Source organism: Narcine bancroftii, chromosome 10 (assembly GCF_036971445.1).
Source record: "Narcine bancroftii isolate sNarBan1 chromosome 10, sNarBan1.hap1, whole genome shotgun sequence".
NCBI lineage: Eukaryota > Metazoa > Chordata > Chondrichthyes > Torpediniformes > Narcinidae > Narcine > Narcine bancroftii.
The window spans coordinates 93,847,797-93,869,642 of NC_091478.1; the positions used below are offsets into that span (position 1 = coordinate 93,847,797).

General features: G+C 43.5%; 2 protein-coding genes across 4 annotated transcripts in view; one reads left to right on the forward strand and one right to left on the reverse strand.

The window, feature by feature from the left end:
* Positions 1-21,740, reverse strand: utp4 (UTP4 small subunit processome component). Of its 3 annotated transcripts, none has more exons than XM_069901907.1 (16): positions 21,545-21,740; positions 19,302-19,493; positions 15,546-15,630; positions 13,864-13,953; positions 12,498-12,709; positions 12,155-12,326; positions 11,987-12,078; positions 10,090-10,186; positions 9,362-9,426; positions 7,229-7,351; positions 6,742-6,898; positions 6,236-6,342; positions 5,885-5,980; positions 3,745-3,930; positions 2,037-2,147; positions 1-253 (listed from the first exon to the last, which is right to left on the reverse strand). In XM_069901907.1, the coding sequence occupies exons 1-16, from the start codon at positions 21,701-21,703 to the stop codon at positions 137-139; spliced, it is 2,061 nt and encodes a 686-aa protein (XP_069758008.1). In that variant the 5' UTR covers positions 21,704-21,740; the 3' UTR covers positions 1-136. The 3 variants fall into 3 exon arrangements, with proteins under 3 accessions (XP_069758008.1, XP_069758010.1, XP_069758009.1); XM_069901909.1 differs by lacking the exon at positions 21,545-21,740 and adding an exon at positions 20,818-21,198; XM_069901908.1 differs by lacking the exon at positions 21,545-21,740 and adding an exon at positions 20,741-20,788.
* chtf8 (CTF8, chromosome transmission fidelity factor 8 homolog (S. cerevisiae)) overlaps positions 21,726-21,846 on the forward strand; it is an 85,909-nt gene continuing 85,788 nt past the window's right edge. The window contains exon 1 of the mRNA XM_069901933.1: positions 21,726-21,824. Coding sequence (XP_069758034.1) covers positions 21,796-21,824 — 29 coding nt within the window. The 5' untranslated portion in view covers positions 21,726-21,795. The remainder of the gene's footprint in view (positions 21,825-21,846) is intronic.

The following is a 21,846-nucleotide window of genomic DNA, read 5'->3' on the forward strand; positions in this document are numbered from 1 at the left end:
TTGGAAACCAACAATATTTATTTATACAAAACATTATTTTTTTGAAAATCCAAGGCAAATTTTAGACAACAGTTCAGTCAGCTATTTGAAAGCAGAAATATATTGGAAACTGATGAAAATCAGACCCAGAAAACAACTAAGTGGCAAATTTCTTCTGTCGGATCATTGCAGGCAGCTGTGCATTAATGTCCATGATGGGACGCTCCACCACAACAAGAGAGCCATCCAGCAACAGCTCCACATGGAGCAGAGGCTGCAGAGAGAAAGGAGGATCAAAACAGATCTTCAACTGTGCGACTATTGAACTGAGCAAATTCAAAAGACATTTAGACAGATTTGCACACTTCACACCCATAGCTCAATTTTATTTCATCCATGTACCTAAGAGTCTTTTGTATGTCTCTCTCATTCCAAAGGAGATGATAATGGGCAAAATACCAATGTAACAAGCTTGGATTTTCAAAACACATATAAAGTAGGAGTGATGGGATTGGGAATGATACATTATAGACTGAGGATTAATTAAAGAGCAGAATCTGAATAAAATGTTAATTTTCAGTTTGTTGGATAGGTGGTATGCCACAATGAGAGGTAAACACCTCAGCTATTTGCAATCTAATTTAATATTAAATACAGTACTCAGTCTTCTCATCTGAATTTTCTTGATAATAAAAATTGATGTTAAGGTACCTCTGCCTTTTTAAAAAAAAAATTACTTATACAGGTACACAATCCAGAAAGCTCCGAGAGGGAGAGGGAGAGGGAGAGGGAGAGGGAGAGGGAGAGGGAGAGGGAGAGGGAGAGGGAGATAGCAGTGCGACTCGGGCAGGCGGAGAGAGGAGAGAGACGGCAGCACGACTCGGATGGGCAGGGGGAGAGATGGCAGCGAGACTGGAAGGGGGGGATATGGCAGCACAATTCGTGTGGGCTTAAATCTGGGGCAGCTGTCTTTGGTTCTGAAATCCGGAAAAATCCAAAATTCGGAACACACTGTCCCACAAGGGTTTCGGATAAAGGATTGTATACCTGTATTCTATACATGACAATACAAACTGATTTGTGGAGCAGACAGAGCAGTTGGTTAAACTATGAGGGTCTGTTATAAAGTGGTTTCTTTAGTTTACTCCAATATTTCAAGTAATTCATGAGGTTACACTTTCAGGAAGTGATTATCAATTTGCACTGGATACACCTCACTCAAAGAAATTTTCAAGACATTTCAGAGATTTTGAAGGCTAGAAATTATGACACCTTCAAATTCCATTTCCAGTTTCACCACTGCACCTCTCACCTTTCTGCATCTTAAGCTTTCTCAGGAGGTTCCCTTCTTTGCCTTATCCTATTAAGATATGTACTAAATTCTACAATCAAAGTGCAACAGAAACAGTTTCCTTCAAAAGGGCCAGTAAAAAAAAATTAAGATAGTACAGAAGTGTTGACAAATAATTTTTGATTTTGCACACCAAGTCATGATCGGTGAAATCTAATTTAATATTAAATACAGTACTCAGTTTTCCCATCTGAATTTTCTTGATAATAAAAATTGATGTTAAGGTACCTCTGCCTTTAAAAAAAAAAATAGTTATACAGGTACACAATCCAGAAAGCTCCGAGAGAGAGAGAGAGAGAGAGAGAGAGAGAGAGAGAGAGAGAGAGAGAGAGAGAGAGAGAGAGAGAGAGAGAGAGAGACGGCAGTGCGACTCGGGCAGGGAGAGGGAGGAGAGAGTAGTTGGATTTCTCATGATCCTTTCAACAAAGAATTAGATAAATATTTCAAGGCAAACATATTGCAATGTAGGTGGGGGGGATCAATTAGAAAGTTCTTTAACTGAACTATGAAGGCAAATGGAGTTAAATTCCTACTTTTGACCTGTAACATTAAGGCAAGTGCAGGAAAAATGGATTGAACAGAGTGGGATATTACAGACACTGGGAATCTGGGATCAAAATGGACAACTCAAATGAACAATACTCGCTCAGATCCGGTACGTCAAATTTGTTGATCCCAGAACATTCAATGAACCCCTAAATCTTACCTTGTACTTCTTACAGATTTTGAAGGCATGCTCTTGTTTCTTACGAGCATGTACAGGCATGAGCTTCAAAGTGCCTTGGTTATAAAGGTGTAATCGTTCGTTGGGTAGAGGCTGGAAAGAATTAATGGAAATTCATCTTGAGCATCAAACAATGTCAGTCAATAAGCAAGAGCAGCCCACTTACCAGATAATGGAGTGACCAGAGGGAGCATTGTGTTAGTGGATTGGGGGGAGGGTTAAGACTGGAGTGTGAAGGTAAGATGTCAGGGGTCTCTATAGAAAAATTAACTTGGAAATATGAACTGGGAGGCTTACAATTACCCAATTTTAAAAATTATTATCAAGTGGCTCAAATGAGATTTCTTCCTTTTTTTGAGCAAGGAGATAAACCTGCATGGGTGAAAATAGAATTGGATAAAATAGAAGAGGAAACAGCAGAGGACTTTATATATAAATGGGATATGGTGAGAGAGAAAAAACCCCTTTGCTAAAACACTTAATCAGTGTTTGGTACAAAATAAATAGTGATTTTGGAATGGTGGGGGTGGGGGGGGGAGGCTTATCACCCAAAACTCCCCTGACTCATAATAGAACAATGGGCAATGAAATTTTTAAAATCTGGTCTTGTAAAGGAATCAGATATATTGAAGATTGTTATGAGCAGGGACAATTGATGTCATTTGAATAATTCAAAACTAAGTGTGGAATTCTTAACAACACAATCTTCTGCTATTTTCAAATAAGAGTTTAGCGAAGGGATAAATTGGGCCCAACAATGTTTTTAATCAAATTGTAGTGATGTGGAGACTCTGACTCGAAAGGGAATTAGAAAGAAATTCACTTCAGCAACGGATCTCTTACTTCAAACGGGACTCCCCCCATTTGCATCAGTTATATCTCACACCACAGAAATTAAATTCAGACTTATCAGACCGAGTTTTAGATGTGGTGGAGAGGTATGATTTTTTTTTTTTTAAACGTTCAACTTGGTTATGTTCCTAAGTGAGATCTTTTTGGGAAATTTCTTAGAGCAAATTAATTAAATTTCCTGGGATAACACCGCATCTGAAACTATCCAAACATCAAACAGAATTTGTTAAAATTGTGTTGGCAGTGGCTAGAAAATGTATAGCAGTTGCATGGAAGTCTGATTCATGGCACATTGGAATGCAGAAATACACAGCTGCATTCCCCTTGAGAAAATTAGCTATAACTTAAGAAATAAGTACGACATATTTCTACAAGATTGGTGTCCGTATTTCAGAAGTAAATCTTTAATTGTGTTCTGCCTAACCCTCGAGACCTGCATTGATTTTCACCAAAGAAAATTAAATAGAACATCAATTTATGATCTGTGGAGTATGCGGCACCTTTCAGCAATCCATTCTCTCTTTTCTTTTATCCTTTCCTTGCTTTTTCTTTATATCTACTCTTTTATTTGGGCCATTTTTCTTGGGTGGGTGGGGGTTGGGGCATCATCATGGAGTAAATATCGGATTTCTATTTGTACTTGTAATTTTTTTAATTGACTGATGTATGGTCAAAAATTTTAAATAAATTTTTAAAAATACTGCAGTGTGGCTGGTGGCGAGACTGCCAAGTCTGCTGGACAAGCCGACATAAAAATCGGTTGGTTGGAGACTAAAGGAAAGGGTAGAGAGGCCTGTGAGATAAGAGGGCCAGGAGAGCATTCGGCAAGTCCACTTACCAGTGACTGGTCAATAATACAGAACATGTATGTATCATGAATGATAATCTGTGTTGCCACTCGAGGGTTGAAAGTGATGTGTATTACAGGCGTGTCCCTTTCCAGCCAGAGTGAATGCAGCCCCTGTTGTTGCAGTTTACGGCTCCAATCTGTGTACTTCTTCTCATTGATGCTGAATTCAAAAATCTGAGATTAAATTAAGAAAAACAATAGCTAACCACACCTGGAAAAGAATGCCACACCCATTAAGAAATTATTCTAATATCTCACTTTTGAAGAGCTGGAGTTAGAGCCCCACTCATGCCCCTTTGAAAGCTTTTCAATCTGCTACCAATAGCTTTTGAAGCAGAATCTTCTAGTTTACTATATTAAAAAAAGTAAATCTTTCTTAAAAATACTTCAATTCTTTGGTTATTAATCTTTCCGACCCTTTGATGTTTGGAATTATTTTCCTCTGCACCGTCCACAAACTTTGTCATCTTCCTAAAGCACGATTCCCACTATTGTAGTGTTGGCTTTCATGCTGACCCCTGGGAATATCACCATAGCTAAAATCAACTATCTTAAGGTCAATCAGTCACCACTACACTAAACTGCCTTGAAGGGCTCAAGCTCAAAACGTTGGTTATGCACCTTTATCATTGCTATATAAAGTACACTTTTTGACTTGCTGAGTTTCTCAGCATTGTGTTTAATTGAATCTCTGCATCTGCAGACCTTCATGTTTTATTCCTCTGTGATAGTCCAGATTCTATCACCAATGTGTATATGTACAGATGGTAGTGTTGGATGACTGTGATTGGCTGAGAGTGTAGCCACACCTACTGGCAGGTCTTAAAGGATTGCTCCTAGCCAGACCAGGTCATTCTGGATTGGTCGACCTACTTGTGATACGCTCCAGTCTTTTAGTTAATAAAAGCCTTGGTTTGGATCAACAAGTCTTTGGTTCTTTCGACGCGCATTACAATTTTATTAACTAAAATAAATTTTGAAGGGATGGAGCGCATGCTATGGCTGGAACGCCTCGACATCGACCCACAGTCAGCTACAGCCTCGAATGACCTTGAGCACTGGGTGAGATGCCTCGAAACATACTTACAGCTCTCTGATCCTGCCGTGATAGAGGACAGCTGTCAACTACTAATATTGATGACTATGGTGTCCCCGAGAGTCTACCTGAATGTCCAGGACGCGACCACTTACGCCACAGCCATGAAGGTGCTGGAAGGGCTCTACAAGCGACCAGTGAACAGGTCTATACTCAGTACAAACTTGCTGCAAGGAGGCAACAGCCCGGTGAGTCCTGTAAAGCTTATATTCAGGTTAGGGCAGGGACTGTGCCTGCACAGACAGAACTGCTGCGGAGACCACAGACGATCTCATTTGGGATGCCTACGTGGCCGGGGTTCAATCGAATGAGGTGAGGCAGCACCTGCTAGAGCACGGGGGAGAAATCCTAGAGGACGTGATCCGGATCGCAGAGACGATGGAGGTTGCGGTCTTAAGTATGGACATGTACTCTCGGGGCTGGATCCCACACTCTGATGTGAGTAGGATGCCCTCCCTCTACCCTACTACTGTCGCTACGCTGCCTGATGCAACCCCAAAGTATCATTTCTGCGGGAAGAACAAGCACAGCAGGTCCCAGTGCCCGGCGAGAAAAGCCAGGTGCCGGAAGTGCCTTAAAAATGGCCACTTTGTTGCAGTCTGTCGCTCCAAAATGGCCACCGTCAAACACAGTGCCTCGTGTGAAGCCAAATCGCCTCTCCATTTTAAACACTTCTTCCTCAGAGCTCTCGTTGAATGAGAGCGAAGACTCCACCGCGCGGCAGCGCCTGACGTCATGGAGCAGAAGCCGAGCGCAGAAGGTACAACCCACCCTCACCACAATGACGTTCACCCTAACGTTCGACCAGGCCCCAGCCTTGACCTCAATGCCCGCCGCTACCGCCGACCAGGGACCCGCTTACATCCTCTCACCACTATATTGCTTTCCAAGTTACCAGCCTCTCCTTACCTTTTAGCCTTCGCTGGAGTTCAGATTTCTACAGGAATCACAGACAAGAGTCCTTCCTGTAGGACAAAATTACATATAGGACCATATCACAAAGGTAGCCAGTATACATGCACAGTATCTTACCTGCTGATCTGCATGTACAGTGATCAGGTTGTTCGTGTGTGGATTGATGGCGATAGCAGTGGGAAGGTGGTTATAGACTGGAACAGTACAATGATGCTGTGTGGAGGAGGGAAAAAAAGCAAGCATGAAACTTTGGCATTTCATTCCTCCCATCACCCAGCTCTTTCTCCATCTTACCCTGTCCCCTCTCTCTTTCTTGAACCACACCATTTTTCCTCCTCCACCCTATTGAGTTGCTCTCCCCTCACTACACTGCAACCCATACGCTGCTTCCCTCTATCTTCCCTACCCAGGTGCAGTCCAGCCCACCCTTCATTAATGTGCTCTCTCCCAGTATTTCTGCTCTCTTACCTTTAATTCTGTGAGGTTGTAAATGTTAATTTCATAATTGCAACTTGCAGCTGCCAACCAATTACCATCTTCACTCACCGCCAAAAGGCAGATGGTTGTGGGGTTATCTATAGTACAGAAAACACATCAGAGGAACCCCTGGAAACACAAGCTCCAGTAAGAGTTGACACAATCCCCACACTGCCCCATGCCGATGGCATTTATCCCTCTTCCTTCCCCGCCCTCCCAAGGCAATTAGCACCCCCTCCATAAATCTTCGTCCGCGAAGCCAAGCCAAAGAAGAAGAGCAGAATTTAAATTAATGAATTACCCCAGAGTTTTCTCACTGCAACCTGCAGTTCCATTTATGACAAAGAATCAAATACATCACAATATTACACGAGGCAGCAAAACAGTATAGTTTTTAAAACTTCAATCACATTGTTTCAATTCCCTTTAGCTACATTCCAGTTCCAAGCAAATAGCCATGAGGCTTCATCAACAGCGTATTCGAATAGAAGACTCACCAGATTTCGGTGCGAGGCAAAGTCTGCTCTTGAAAGCCAACATCGGTAAAGGTACAACCTGAATCCGGCTATGATCGAAGGCGATAAACAACTTGGTGGAATCAGCAGAAAAGAGCAACTGATGAGCTGATGGCAAAGTCTTTGCAAACTTCCGGAACTGTAAGAAAGAGTTAAATTCTGAAACTTCTCTCAGCACAGATCCACTCACTTTAGACACTGAAACAATGGCTCTGTCTTTGCAGACTACTTTTCCCTTGAGTGATTACAACATTTCCCATTTGTATTCCCGATTTCCAGAATATGCATTTTAAAAATGTTCATATTAGATCTCAGCAACAGACACCATACAGCTTTATAAATGCTTCACTGGTCTCACACACACTGCATCACATCCATCACCCCAGCATCCATCATTACCTCCATTTATAGGATTTTAATTTCACTCAACACCCATTACTACCTCAGTCAGAAAAGAAAATCATCATACCACATTAACTTTGATGGAGTCATTCTTGTAGTGTATCCGATATAGACGTAGTCTATGGATCGTTGAGAATGCAATCCATGTTCCACAAGGAGACAGTGCACAGGACCGTATGTGATGGCAACTCTACAAAAACACAAGAGAAGAAACTCAGCTTGATTATACCAGACAGCAGTGACTCCCACAGCACCCAGAATCATATCTTCACAGGCCATTCAGCCTATTGTGTCTGCACTAGCTCTTGAGCAGAGCAACACTCTACTTCCACTCCAATCCTGCCATCCTTTCTGACCTACTGATCCTATTCCCTCTATTAGGTCATAAAGAACAGTATCCTCACCACAATGACATAGTTTAGGAGATTTAGACAGTACATGGATAGGAAGGATAGATCAGAGATATGGGCCAAATGCAGGCAAATGTAACCATTTTAGGTGGACAACTTGGTCAGCAAGGGCAGGTTGAGCTGAAAAGGATCCAGATTTAATCTCCAATAACCTTCTTCAAACTCCAATATTTGCAGCTTACTAATCACATTAACTCCAATATTATTCAATTGATTAATGTAGTCGATAATCGATAGTGGACCAAGCAGCAATCTCTGCAGCGTACCACTGGTCACAGGGTTCCAATCAACAAAATAAACCCCACTATAATTTTCTTTTAAATTTGAGACTTTGCTGCCCAATTTCACCCAATTCACCTACAACCACAAACATTTATTACTCCTATCACTGAGTCAATTCTATATCCAATTGGCCAGCTCACCCAAGATCTCATGTGGTCTAACTTTCCACACTAGCCTACGATGTAAAACCTTGTCAAAGCCTCACAAAAGCCCACATAGACAATATCTACTGATCTCCCGTCATCAATTCTCGACTCGTATGCCAACAGAAGCAAAATCCCACTTTGGACTCTGTCCAGAACCCTTCATCATTTTATATACTGTATATACTCATGTAATAGTTGACACAGTGTAATCGTCAACCCGCCCCCCCCCCCAATTTTTTTGCCCAAACATCACGCATTTTCATATGACCCGTGTAAAAGTCGACCCCCTCCTCACCTCAGCCACCCACCCATCACACCTTGGTCGCCCATCCATCTGAGCTCCCAATGCCCCAACCACAATTCTCACCCCAGCCGCCCAAACACCAGAGCTCCTAATCTCCCATCCACAGACACTCTCCTAGGCCCTGGCCGCCCACCCATCCAAGTTCCCGACTGATGCATGTAATTACGGCAGTCAAAGAATGACCCATGTAAAAGTCCATCACCCCCCCCACCCCCCAAATGTGACCCAAAAAATTGGTTTTAAAAAATGTGACTATTACGTAAGTATATCGTGTAGTCAAATTGCTCTTCAGACAGAGGATCGCCAAAGAAAATAAAACAAGATATCTATATTGGTAAGGGGAAAAATTTAGGGGAGATGTCAGGGGTACGTTTCTTCCTCCCCCCCCCCCCCACCACAGATAGAAGTGGGAGTCTGGAATGCATTGTCGGGATGGTGGTGGAGACGGCTGCAACAGAGAAATTTAAAAGACTCAGGCAGGCACATGGAGGATTATGGGAGTGAGGGAGAGATTGTTAAGTATGTTTATAATAGGTCAGCACAGCATCATGGGCTGAAGGGCCTGTAATGAACTGTAATCATCTATGACAGCAAGAACCTGTAGAATTGTGAACATAGCTCACTGTACTCAAAGATGAATTGTGTGTTAACCAGCCAAGTCAAAACAAAATTTTCACAGTATCTCAGTACACATGAGAATAGACAATTGAAAAAGTTCAACAGTCACAGCCTTTCAAATCTAACTTTGCGAATGCAGCCTTTCATCTCCTCTGAATTCTCAAATGTCTTCACAACATTCCTATAACATGACAACCAGAAAGTAGTATAATATGGCAGTTGAGGTAAGGCTTTTATACTCAGTGCATCTGTGGATATCACCCACAACTGCTGTCTCAGCCAGACAGGTATGGAACTCATCAAGCTAAACCACAGGAATCACTTCAACTTACGTGTAGAAATTAGTTACTATCCAAGACTGTGATGGCCACTATATTAATTATTTTTAAGAAACATGCCATTAATGTCAGACCCAAAAACGATGAGTTCCTCCCACAAACCTGGGATTTCAACTCCAACAGTTTCTCTGGTTTCTTGCTGATTGGCAGGACATCACCAGGAACCCCTGCAATGGAACAAAATAAATTGATCACACTCCTGTTCATCAACCTGTCCTGTCAATATTTTTGAATAGGCAAGTTAGGAAATGATAATTAAAGGATGTGGTAACATGATGGACACATGGGATAAAGATACTGTTAAAATACCCAAACAAAGAGCATTCTACTTCAAGCTGATGGAGCAATGAAATGAGACCGAGGAGGTCACTTTTCTAGGAGCTATGGACCTGCACATCAATGTTATTAAAGTGTCCTGCCATTAACTATACATGTTACCCCTACATTTGATCTCCCAAACCTCATACTTGTCCAGATTAAACACGAGTTGCCATTTTTTCTGACCATATCCGGAACTGATTTATATCCTTTTGTCTCCCTTGATTTCCTGCTGCACTTACAAACTAACATTTTACAATTCATGTGCAAGAGCTCCCAGGTCTCTGCACAACAGCATGGTGTAATTTTTCACCATGCTGTTTTCTTGATTAGCTAAGGCATCAAAGGTTATGGGGAGAAGGCAAAGTAGTGGGGCTGAGTGGGAGGATGGATCAGCTCATGATTGAATGGTGGGTCAGGCTCAATGGGCTGAATAACCTATTTCTGCTCCTATGTCTTATGGGACCTGCTTACAGAAAGCAACGTGGTATCGCCCCAACAAAATTCCTCACCTACAGCTTGTGAGCTGCCTAATCGCCACAATTCGAGCTGCTCTGGGAATTGAAATAGGAGCAGGTTTTCCGTCCGGCTGCAGCACACCAGGTTTCGCTGTGGGGAAATGATAATTTTCAAGAATTATTGACCATTCTTGCGTCTCCTTCTACTCTTTCCCATCCAAACAGTTTGCTTTATTCCTGATGCTGAAAAGCCTCTTAGCCTAAACCATTTAACAGCTGTTTATCTTTTACCCAATTCAATCCAATTTCACCATGTGCCAGCGACAGGGTGATTAGCAGCAAGTGATTCTTTCTGCTTCTCCTTCCACATTCCATCTCAACCTCAAAGACCTGAATTCTGTTGGTTTAGTCTTAACAGACTTCCTAACATTATTACAACTTCAGCTACAAGGTGCTTAAACCAGAGGCACCATCATTTCGCATTGACCAACATGAAAGCGTTAGCTGCAATAAATAAAAGTTGTGGTGCTGCTGGTGCGGACTCCCGGAGAGTGGGAATCAAAGTCACCCATTCCCCTGTGGGGTCCGACTGCCTTCAGCTCTGAACAGGCTTTAAGTTGCCTATTAAAGGAGCCGACGGCGGTTTATTTTAAATTCTTATACCTGATATATAGTCGCCTGGAGGGCTTGGAATTTCCTTGATTCTGACTTGTTCATCGAAAAAGATCCATGAAAAAGTTGAATAGAGTTTTCCAAGGTTTATTAGATCTTATATGGGTTCATTCTAATTCTCACGACCATGGGGTCTGGGCCCAAGATGGCAGTGCCAATCATCGGCAGGGGTTGAAGACTCCAGGGAAGTGGAGGACTGGTGCAAGTCACAAGAAAATGGAGAGGCCACCCCGTTTGAGAAGGAGATGCAGAGGAGACTACCCATGGGAATGGTGACCAAGGTTGCGGATAAGCGAGGGGCTCTGATGCTGAAGAACACACAAGCTGTTGGTGACTCAAGACGAGGAACGCACACTGAATGTGGCCAAAGGACTCACAAAAGGCAGCAGACTGCTAGAGACTGCCTCAACATCAGCTGAAGGGATACCTGGTATTGGAAACAGAATGTGACAGGGTGCTAGATCACGACAGAGGTGTGCATCTGGAGCTCGTGTTGCTGATGGTTTGGACTGATGGCTATGTGGCTTCAGAGGCTGCTGGAGGCAAATCCATGGACATTCAGTGACTGGGGTCGGGGGGGGAAGGAACACATTCTCTTTTGCTTCTCTTTCTCTGACTGTAAGGGGCTTTGGGCAATTTCAGCTGATGGCAAATCTTTGTATGTCTTATGGTAAACTAAAGAAAATTTTGTTTAATATCACATTTTCGGTTTTATTACATGACAATTATCTTGAATCTTAAATTATTGCCATTTGAGTAATGGAAATTTAATCTTCACACAATACACTTCTCAAAAATTTGTGATAATTTATGGACCTTATGCAGGAAAAAAAGTCAATAAATCACTTTCTTTTTTATTTGTATTTATTTAGACATACAGCATGGTAACAGGCTACTTCAGCCCATGAGTCCGTGTCACCCAATTTAACCCCCAATTAACCTGCACCCCCAGTGCGTCTTTGAAAACCAGAGCTCCTGGTGAAAACCCACGCAGACACGTCTTCAACTTGATTTCATGACCCAGGCAGAGTGATGCAGCTTTGCGATACAGGAATTTAATCACCCAAAACATTGGGTTGCCTGTACCTATACTGCATCTGAGGAGCATAACACAGCACCTTGGACATAATTCCTTCCTAGAGCTTTCTAATTACTATTGGCACACTACAATTGCTTTTGCTCACAAGCTGTGTAGCTCAGAGGAAGAATTAATATTCCATTTCTTGAATTCAGTGTGAAGTTAGACCAACAGCCCACAACAGCTGTAATGACAACTTACATGTGGAAAGAGAACCTTACGAAGAGCAGATTCATACGACTTGGTTTCCACTAGATCCATCAGAGGGCGAATGACAAGCTGGGAATCCACACCTTATTCAGGAAAAGAAAGAACTTTAGGAAAAGCTTCATAATTAACCAGCTCCACAAAGAGGTATTATGCACTCACCGCCTGAGACAAGAGCAGACGTGGTGTGGACAACAGCCCTCACATCATGCGTGTGATGTTTAAAGGTCTTTGTACGAACCCACTCAGTGCCAACAACTTCTGATTTTACTGCAACCCGCTGGAATTGGGCGATAGTTCCTTCGGCTGTCCCAACAACAATGCTGTCCTCAGCCTACAGAGAACAAAATCCCAATTGGTTGAGAATGTAAAACATAACCCGAAGAGCAAGTCTGAGCTGTACCCTGTGAGCAAAGTAATGAGAAGGAATGTGTATGGTATTGGAGAGCAGTTAATAAGCAAATGTTAGCAAAGCAGTGATTGACCAAAGTGATGGTTCACTCACCTCATTCACTGCCAGCGACAGAACATCACACTTGGTGACTGGGTGTGTCCTCAATAGAGTTCCTGTCTTACAGTCCCAGAACTGTATTTTCCCTGATGAGTCTGCACTCACAATAGTGTAATCACTAAGAAAACTGATGCTCCAGATTACACATACCCTATTGTGAAAAATTACATCTCCTTGATCCACAGAAATACGAATTGTGCAGTGACCTGAAGAAAGGAAATAATATGCTAAAACTCAGCTATAGATAAACATTAACACTGACCCAGACAAACTAAAAAAATTACCAGGTCAGTTAAACTATTTTTAAACCTTCAAAAAAAAATTATTTTTCTTTGTTTTCTCATATTTCATCTCAGGTCCTCTACATTCAGACAGGAGAAAACTTTCACTATTCATGTGGATTCAAATGTAGAAGCATTGCCCTGCTAGTTCTAAATGCTGAGCAACAGGGGTATACCTAAACAGCTGGCCACTCTGAACACACAGGGCTTTTCATCTGACCACAATGTCAAGCAATCCATAATCATCTTCTTCTTCTTTGGCTTGGCTTCGCGGACGAAGATTTATGAAGGGGGTAAAAGTCCACGTCAGCTGCAGGCTCGTTTGTGGCTGACAAGTCCGATGCGGGACAGGCAGACACAGTTGCAGCAGCTGCAGGAGAAAATTGGTGGGTTGGGGTTGGGTTTGGGTTTTTCCTCCTTTGCCTTTTGTCAGTGAGGTGGGCTCTGCGGTCTTCTTCAAAGGAGGTTGCTGCCCGCCAAACTGTGAGGCGCCAAGATGCACGGTTGGAGGCGATATCAGCCCACTGGCGGTGGTCAATGTGGCAGGCACCAAGAGATTTCTGTAGGCAGTCCTTGTACCTTTTCTTTGGTGCACCTCTGTCACGGTGGCCAGTGGAGAGCTCGCCATAGAACACGATCTTGGGAAGGCGATGGTCCTCCATTCTGGAGACGTGACCCACCCAGCGCAGCTGGATCTTCAGCAGCGTGGACTCGATGCTGTCGACCTCTGCCATCTCGAGTACTTCGACATTAGGGATGAAAGCGCTCCAATGGATGTTGAGGATGGAGCGGAGACAACACTGGTGGAAGCGTTCTAGGAGCCGTAGGTGATGCCGGTAGAGGACCCATGATTCGGAGCCGAACAGGAGTGTGGGTATGACAACGGCTCTGTATACGCTTATCTTTGTGAGGTTTTTCAGTTGGTTGTTTTTCCAGACTCTTTTGTGTAGTCTTCCAAAGGCGCTATTTGCCTTGGCGAGTCTGTTGTAATATGCACTGACAAAAGCCATATTCACATACTCTCTTGAAGAACATCAAGTCAAGCCATCTGATATTATCACAGTAATACACCAACTTACCAGATTTCACATTAAAAACCCGAATATTATCCAATGACCCAGTCACAATCATTGTGCCTAATTTGTGCCAGGCTAGGGAAAGTATGCGACCTGCAAAAGAGAAAGAGCCCATCATGTGCTGATTTATAAAACATGCAAAGCAAAGTACTTTCAAAAGTTCTTCAGTTAACTCCACTCCCATCCTCTTTATTACAAAATGAATTTTCTTTTTCCCCCATGTTTCCCCTTACAAAAGTAACAATCAAATCTAAGTTAGTTTTGTGAAAGTGGAAAGTGAGAAGATAGCTGGAGATTTTTCACCAACAAAAGGTGAAGCTCCGAAGGAATGGAGAGTAGCTAATGTTGTATGTTTCTTCAAGAAGGGGATAACCCAGGAAATTAGAAGGCTGTGAGCTTCACATCAGTGGTAGGGAAAATACTGAAGAAACTTGGGGATAGGATTTACACACAGTTGGAACTGCTTGGCTTCTGTGCAGGTCAGTTCAAGTCTTAAAAATCTGATTTTTGAGGAGGCAGTGAAAGTTGTTGATGAGGGCAGGGGAGTGGAAGTTGTCTACATAAACTTTAATAAGGCATGACAAGTTCCCACATGTTAGGCTGATTCAGAAGGTTCAGTTACATTGGATCCACGAGGAGTTGATAGCTTTGATATAAAATTGGGTGGTCCATAGAAGACAGACTGTAATGGTGGAAGGCTTTTTATTCTGATTGAAAGCCTATGACCAGTAGAAGCCTATGACTAATAGTGTTTTGTGGGAATTGATGTTCAAGCAATAAATATAAATAACCATATTTTTACTCATGTTATGCACACGTGCATATAACGTGTGGGTGTAGTATTCTAAATTCCAACAGGCAAAAGCAATTTGACCACCCAAAGTGCAGCATCTTAGACTTCTCTGGAGTTGACTCCATCTGCCATTTCCCTGCCCATATTTGTAACTGATCTATATTGATTTGTATTCTTTGAAATCCCATTACGTTGCCAAAACTTCAATTTTGCATCACTTACAAGCTCACTAACACATTCTCCTTTTACATCCAAGTACTATATTTTACAAACCAGGTAACTTCTCCCCCCGCCCGCCATAGTATGGGGACATCAATATCCAAGCCAAAAACCCTTCAAAAGGTAGTGGACACAGCCCAGGACATTACAGGCAAAACTCTCCCACTATTGAGAACATCTACAGGGAATACTGCCATCAGAGAGCAGCATCAATCATCAAAGACCCACATTACCCAGCACACACTCTGTTCTCGCCGCTGGCATCAGAAAAGAAGTAGAATGCCACAACACTCACTCATCAGGTTCAGGAAGAGCTGCTACCCCTCCACTATCAGACTCCTCAACAATAAACTCAATCAGGGACTCATTTAAGAACTCTTACTTGCGTACTTAATTTTTTAAAATTCTCTTTGTATTGCACAGTTTGTTTACAGTTTTTTTTATTTGTTTACAGGTATACACTATGTACAGTTTTTTTTTGCACTACCAATTAGTGGTAATTCTGCCTCGCCCATGAAGAAGTATCTCAGGGTTGTATGTGATGTCATGTATGTACTCTGCCAATAAATCTGACTTGAACTCAACTTCTATGAACCTCTAGCCACAATATTATCCCCACTGTGCAGGCTGGCATCTGATAACAAAACTCTTACTAGTTTACAAAGTACTGCACCTTTCTGGTGATCCAGATTCCTTTCAAACTGAAGCTTTTCAGGACCAATTTCAAACAGCTTGACTGAGCCATCTTCACACCCAATCTGAGGGCAACAGCAGAAAAACACAATGACCATTAGTGCACAGATGTGCATCAAGAAAAAAATAACAAATGTACCAAATTAACCTCCAACCCAGAAATCCTATCCCATTAAAAGAGAAAGATAACAACACAAATAGTCACACTGCTTGGAATTTGTTTCAAATGTATGAGTATGATAGATTCCCTCCTCTTGTCATCACTCAGGTCAATATTGACTCTCCCAAAGTTGACTGGGATTTCCTTAGCCCAGGGGCAGAGATGGAGTAGAATTTGTTAGATGCATCCAGGAGGATTTCTTGAAGCAGCATAGAGATTGTCCAATAAGAGAAGGGAGCTTTTCTGGATCTTGAACTGGGAATTGAGCTTGGCCAGGTGATCAGTTTCATTGGGAGAGCATTTTGGGAATAAAGGTGACAATTCCTTAAGTTGCAGGATAGTTATAAATAAGATTAAGCCTGGATCAAGGTAAAAGGCACAAATTGGAGGAGGGAAAATTCTGACATTATTAGTGCTTGGGGGGGGGGGGGGGGGGGAGGGGTGGGAGTAATTAGAGATTGCTGTTATCGCGCAAGTCCACAAATGTCTTGTGGGAGTTGTTTAAGGCCCAATTAGATTCCAGGGCAGGCATATTCAGTTAAGAGGAAAGACAGGGATGGCAATGTAACAGATTCTTGGATCCAACAGAGGTTGTGAACTTAGTTTAAAAAAAAGCAAATGCAAAATTTAGGAAGCTAAAATCAAACAGAAGCCTCAAGGTATGGAAAAATCTCAAAAAGGAGCTCCAGAGGGTCATTAGGTAGGCCAAAAAGTGCCATGAAATGTCCTTGGAGAAGAGCAGTTGCAAATACAAGAGGACATCCATACAATATGAGGGGAGGAAAATTTAGGGGAGAAGTTAGGTATTTTTTATTTAAAAAAAACACAAGAGTATTGGTGCCTGGAATGCATTGCCAGTGATGCTGGTGGATGATGATACAATAGGGACATTTAGAACTCTTCAATAAGCACATGGATGCAAGAAAAACAGAAAGTTATTGGAACGTGGTAGGGAAGGTTTATATAGGCTGAGGGCCTGTACTGTAATCAAGGCATTTTACACAACATTAAAAATCAGGATAACATGGGAGAAAGCAGGACTAATTTCAGTCAGAGGTAGTGAACAAGGTGTTATGTTGGCAAAGTAACCATACCTCTGATATCAGAAGCCACAGAGAATGTCCATTCCTTCAACACCACCCAGCCTCTCCAGCCTGCCAAACAGGTGTGTGCCCGCCCACCAGATGGAGCATATACTGTCACTGGCTACCCCTGTACATCACAGCCCCTGCTCAGCAAAGTGAGATATTTAAACCTAAGCACACCATTGTTCATTCTCTTTACCATGTGGACAGGTCCTGCACTCATTCTGGGTCATTGTCGCCACAGTGGGCGCCATCTGGAGGGGAATGCAGGCTAGCAACCCTTAGGCCGATCAGTGTATTACTGGCAACCCAGTAGATACTGGTATTGTAGCCACAGACTTCTGTTTACTTGGGGTTAGAGGCTTGTTTCTTCCCCTTAGATAGCCAGTTAGGGCACCTCATCAGGAGTCACTCCCAGGCAAGGTGAGGGTTCGAACCCACTCCTTTGTTGCCTAGCCCCTTCCTTCAGTTGGGATTCCAAGGCTGGGTGCAAGCCTATAACCTTAACCTGTGTGTCTGTGAAGCTGCTTGTATTGAACCTGTTTAGCTTAACCTGTGCGTAGGTGTTGTAGCAGATCAACTGTGTTTGCTTTGGGATTGTCCTAGAGCCCTTTTTACTATTTTAATAAAGCACATGTATTGTTACAGATAAGGGCAGAGAAACTGCAAGTGATGTTTAATGCAGATAAGTGTGAGATGTTTAATACACAAAAGTGCTGGAGAAACTTCGCAGGTCGCACCATCCATAGGAAGCAAAAAATTTAACTAATGTTTTGGGCCTGAGCCTTTTGTCGAGGTATGAGCGGAAAGGAGGCAGGTGCCTCAATAAAATGGTGGGGGAGGGGCAGGGAAAGCAGCACAAGCCAACAAGCTAGAGACCATAGGTAGATATGGGTGGGAGGGCAGAAGAGAAAAAAGCTGAGGTGATTGCAGGAGGGGGTTGACTGGAGAGGGAAGGAGGTAGGATGCTGGATGAAAGGAGACAGAGGAATACAGAGAGAAATACAGGGGAGGTACATAACTGAAACTAGAAAAGTCCATGATAATGACATCTCGTTTGAGTTGGAGAGTGCCTAGATGGAATATTCGACGTCATTCCTCCAATCTGCGGGTGGCCTCAGTTTGACAATCCACAAGGTCAAGGAGACATGTCGTCATGGAAATATGGAGTGGAATTAAAATGATTGGCCACTGGCAAGTTCCCATTATTGCGGCGGGCAGAGCGAAGGTGCTCAACAAAACAATCTCCCAGTCTGTGTCCAGTTTCTTTTATGTAAAGGCCCAAAGGGAGCACCAGATGCAGTAGATGACCCCTGCATATTCACAAGCAGTGTTGCTTCACTTGGAAGCACTGTTTGGCACCCTGAATGGTGGTAATGGAGGAGGTGTGGGCACAAGTGTTGCATTTCCTGCAGACACAGGGGTAGGTAACGAGGGGGTGATTAGTGGGAAGGGATGAGTGGATAAAGGAGTTACGGAAGGAACCGTCCCTATGGAAAGCAGAGGGGAGGAGCAAGGAAGATGTGCCAGGTAGTGAGATCACATTGTAGGTGGTGGAAATGTTGAATTTTGGTAAGTCATACTAGGGCAACATATAACTGGTGAATGGCAAGAGTCCTGGAGAGTGTTGTACAACAGAGGTACAGGAGCATGGTTCTTTAAAGTGGCAACTCAGTTTGACAAAGTGCTGAAGATAGCATCTGGCATGCCTGTCTTCACTGGGCAAGTATTGAGTACAAAAGCTGAGACCTCACGATTCAGCTGTACAAGGCGCTTGCGAGACCACACTTTCTGTGTGCAGTTTTAGTTGCCTAGCTATAAGAAGGACATTCATAAATTGGAAAGGGTGCAGAGAAGATTCACCATAATGTTGCCAGGGAGGGTTAGGGTTATATAGAGAGAGGTTGGATAGGCTAGGTCTTTATCCCCTGACCAAAGGAAGCAGAAAGGCCATCTTACATACAATCAAGTAGGGTGTGGGTAAAGTGAATGCAAAGTCTTTTCCCCAGGGCAGATGGTTCTTGAACTAGATGGAATCAGTTTAAGAGAATGAGGTCAAATTTAAGGTGAACCCTCTGGGCAGGTGTGGTCTGTATCTGGAATGAGTTGTCAGAGAAAACTACAGAAGTGGGGACAATTACGATATTCAAATGACGTTTGCACAGGTTTATGGATAGCAAGGACTTCCATGGACCAAATTCAGGCAAATGGGAAAAGCTCCAAATGCCAACTTGGTCAGCAGAGACAAGTTAAGCCAATAGTGACTGTTCCAAGCCGTGTCACTATTAGTCACTTTAAATTGGGTAACCATGATTAGTCAATATTTTCCTATATTCTACTCTTAAGGCACTGAAATAAAGGTAACCTAAATGTTGTGGGGGAAACTCTTCCTGTTTCAAGGACAAAAAGCAAACTGATGTTCACTGCATTTCAAGCTAATTGATATTTCACTCTGCAGACACAATTTGTATCTGGATCTTCTTGTACTAACCGCAAGGTAGGTTTCCTCATAGTTACAGCTCATGCACCAAAGAGGACCTCCAAAAGCATTTAGTGCGTACTTCGGGCAGAGCCTTTGCAGGTCAAACTCCATGATTTCTCCATTCAATCCCACACTCAAAAGTCGATCCTGACCAACCCAGGTGATTGCTTCAACTAACCTCTTCTTATCTCCAGGAATCACCTGTAAATAGCAAATTAGTTGATCAATAACAAGCTCTGCATGTTTAGTGATATTAAAAGCTGTACAATTCATGTTTAACCAATAGAAAGCAACAAACAACCCATGGTTAGTCCAAAGATGGAAGTAACTCAGTACTAGTCAACAGTGAGCTGTGAGTAAACCTGATTCAATCAATAGTGAATTTCAAATAAGCAAGTTAGTCAACAGCAAGCTGCAAGTAACCCAGGGTCAGTTAATAAAGTTAATACTAAAGTTACTAAAGGCTTTCAAACCTTGCATAGGGATATGAACCAGCTAGAAAAATGGGCTGCAAAATGGCAGATGAAGATAAATGTGAGTTGTTGCACTTTGGAAAAACAAATGGTAGGGCACTGAGAAGTGCAGTGAAACAAAGCGTTCTGAGAATACAGACACAATTCCCTGAAAGTAGAATTGCAGGTAGTTAAGGTCATATAGGAGTTGGGATGTTAGAAGGACCTTACAGTGCTCAATAATTACAGGTAACTTTGATCAATAGTGTTGCACTATTACCACTCAGTTGTGAGTTTGCTGAAGCTGCAATCCAAGACACAAACACAGACATTGGTGAAGCCAAATTTGGAGCACTGTGTGCAGTTTTGGTCACCCGACTACAGGAACGACATCAATAAGATTGAAAGAGTGCAGAGAAGATTGACTCGGATATTCCCTGGACGAGGAACTGAGGTACAGGCAAAGGATGGACAGGTTCGGACTTCATTCCCTGGAATCCAGAAGAATGAGGAGAGATAGAGGTATACAAAATTGTGAATAGAATAAATAGAAGCAAACTTTTTCCACTGAAGTTAGGCGAGATAAAAACTGGTCAAGGGCAAAATTTTAAAGGGAACACAACAGGGAACATCTTCACACAGAGAGAGATGGGGGTGTGGAACAAGGTGTAGATAATTGATAAACACAAGCTCAATTTTGACATTGAAAGAAAAAGCTGGACAGGTAGGTACATGGATGGAAGGGGTATGGAGGGACATGGTCTGGTGCAGGTCAGTGGGACCAGGCAGAATAATAGTTTGATACAGACTAGAAGGACGTTTTGCTGTGCTTTTACAGTGTTCAATAATTACAGGTAGCTTTCACCACTCAGTTGTGAGTTTGCTGAAGCTGCGATCCAAGACACAAACACAACCCAGAAAATATTTACTTGACTACTACCTGGAATAAGTGTTGCGATATGAGAAAAGGTTGAAAATAATAATTTAAGAACTGACCAACATGCTCTGGTTCCGCAGACAGATTGCTATTTTGCCCTCTGCATTTGCACCATTTGCCCTCATAAGTCCCATACCTTCCCAATCACTTCACATCCATCTTGTTATGAAAAGGAGCTATGCCAGGTTTGAGGAAACAGGTTCTGGAGACCCAAGTAGGGTTGGAAGACCTGGGTCTGAGATTTGGGAGGGGGTGGCAGGTGCAGTTAGAATCAAAGGGAAACCAGTTTCCAGAGGGGGTTCTAGGGGTAGGGGATCTGCACCGTGTGACAGGCAGGGGTTGGTAGCTGGTTGTTTGTAACTGGGCTTGCTGTCTGAACACCCTAAGGGTCCAGGTCAAGGGGGTCTGCACCCGATTCCAGGGCTGGCTGGGGTCAGGTTCTGATGTGAGGTCTACATGGGGCAGGGGGAATCATGTTTCCAGAGGGTGCCCAAAATTGGGGGCAGGGAGAGGGAAACAAATGCCAGGACTTGGGGGGGGGGGGGGGGGGAGAGAATTCTAAGACTGGCTGAGGGGAGGTGTGCTGAGGTAACCAGGGTCGGGAAAGGGGTGACTGAGGACAGGACGGGAGGGTGGACAGATCATGCGCTGTCTGTGACGAGACAGGAGACTGTGTTCCCCAGGGAGTGGTTGGGGTCATGGGGAGCCAGGTGCGTGACCAGGTGGAGCCAAGATTGTCGGGGGTGGACTGGGTACTGGGGTCCAGGAGGATTTGTGCCCAAAGGTCACAGGCAGGTTAGGTGTCCTGGGGCCCGGGTGAGTCTGGGACCGGGTGGGGGTCGCAGGGTGGCTGCGGGCCTCACCTTCTCCTGGATGAAGTTACTGGCGAAGTTGAAGATGTCCAGCGAGCTGTCGGCCCGGGCCACGGCGAGGAGCTGGGCGGCGCGGTTGTAGGACAGGCTGCGGATGGCCGGCGGCACCAGCCCGAAGAAGCGCACACGGTGGACGAGGAACTCGCCCATCCTCGCGCCACGAGCTCCTTCACCCGGAAACACTTGCCCGCGGCGGGGGGGAGGGGAGGTCGCGGGGGAAGGAAGTGACGCAGGCTGGAAATATGGTTCAAATCCCGGTGGCGTTGAACCGGTGAGAGTGTGAGGGAGAAAAG

Excerpts from the sequence above, each read along its gene's own strand:
- utp4 (XM_069901907.1), bottom strand. The coding sequence starts at position 21,703 with ATGGGCGAGTTCCTCGTCCACCGTGTGCGCTTCTTCGGGCTGGTGCCG. Across the intron at positions 9,427-10,089 it reads AGGCAGCTCACAAGCTGTAG|GGGTTCCTGGTGATGTCCTG; the intron begins GTGAGGAATTTT and ends GTTCCATTGCAG. Across the intron at positions 6,343-6,741 it reads TTGCCTCGCACCGAAATCTG|ATAACCCCACAACCATCTGC; the intron begins GTGAGTCTTCTA and ends TCTGTACTATAG.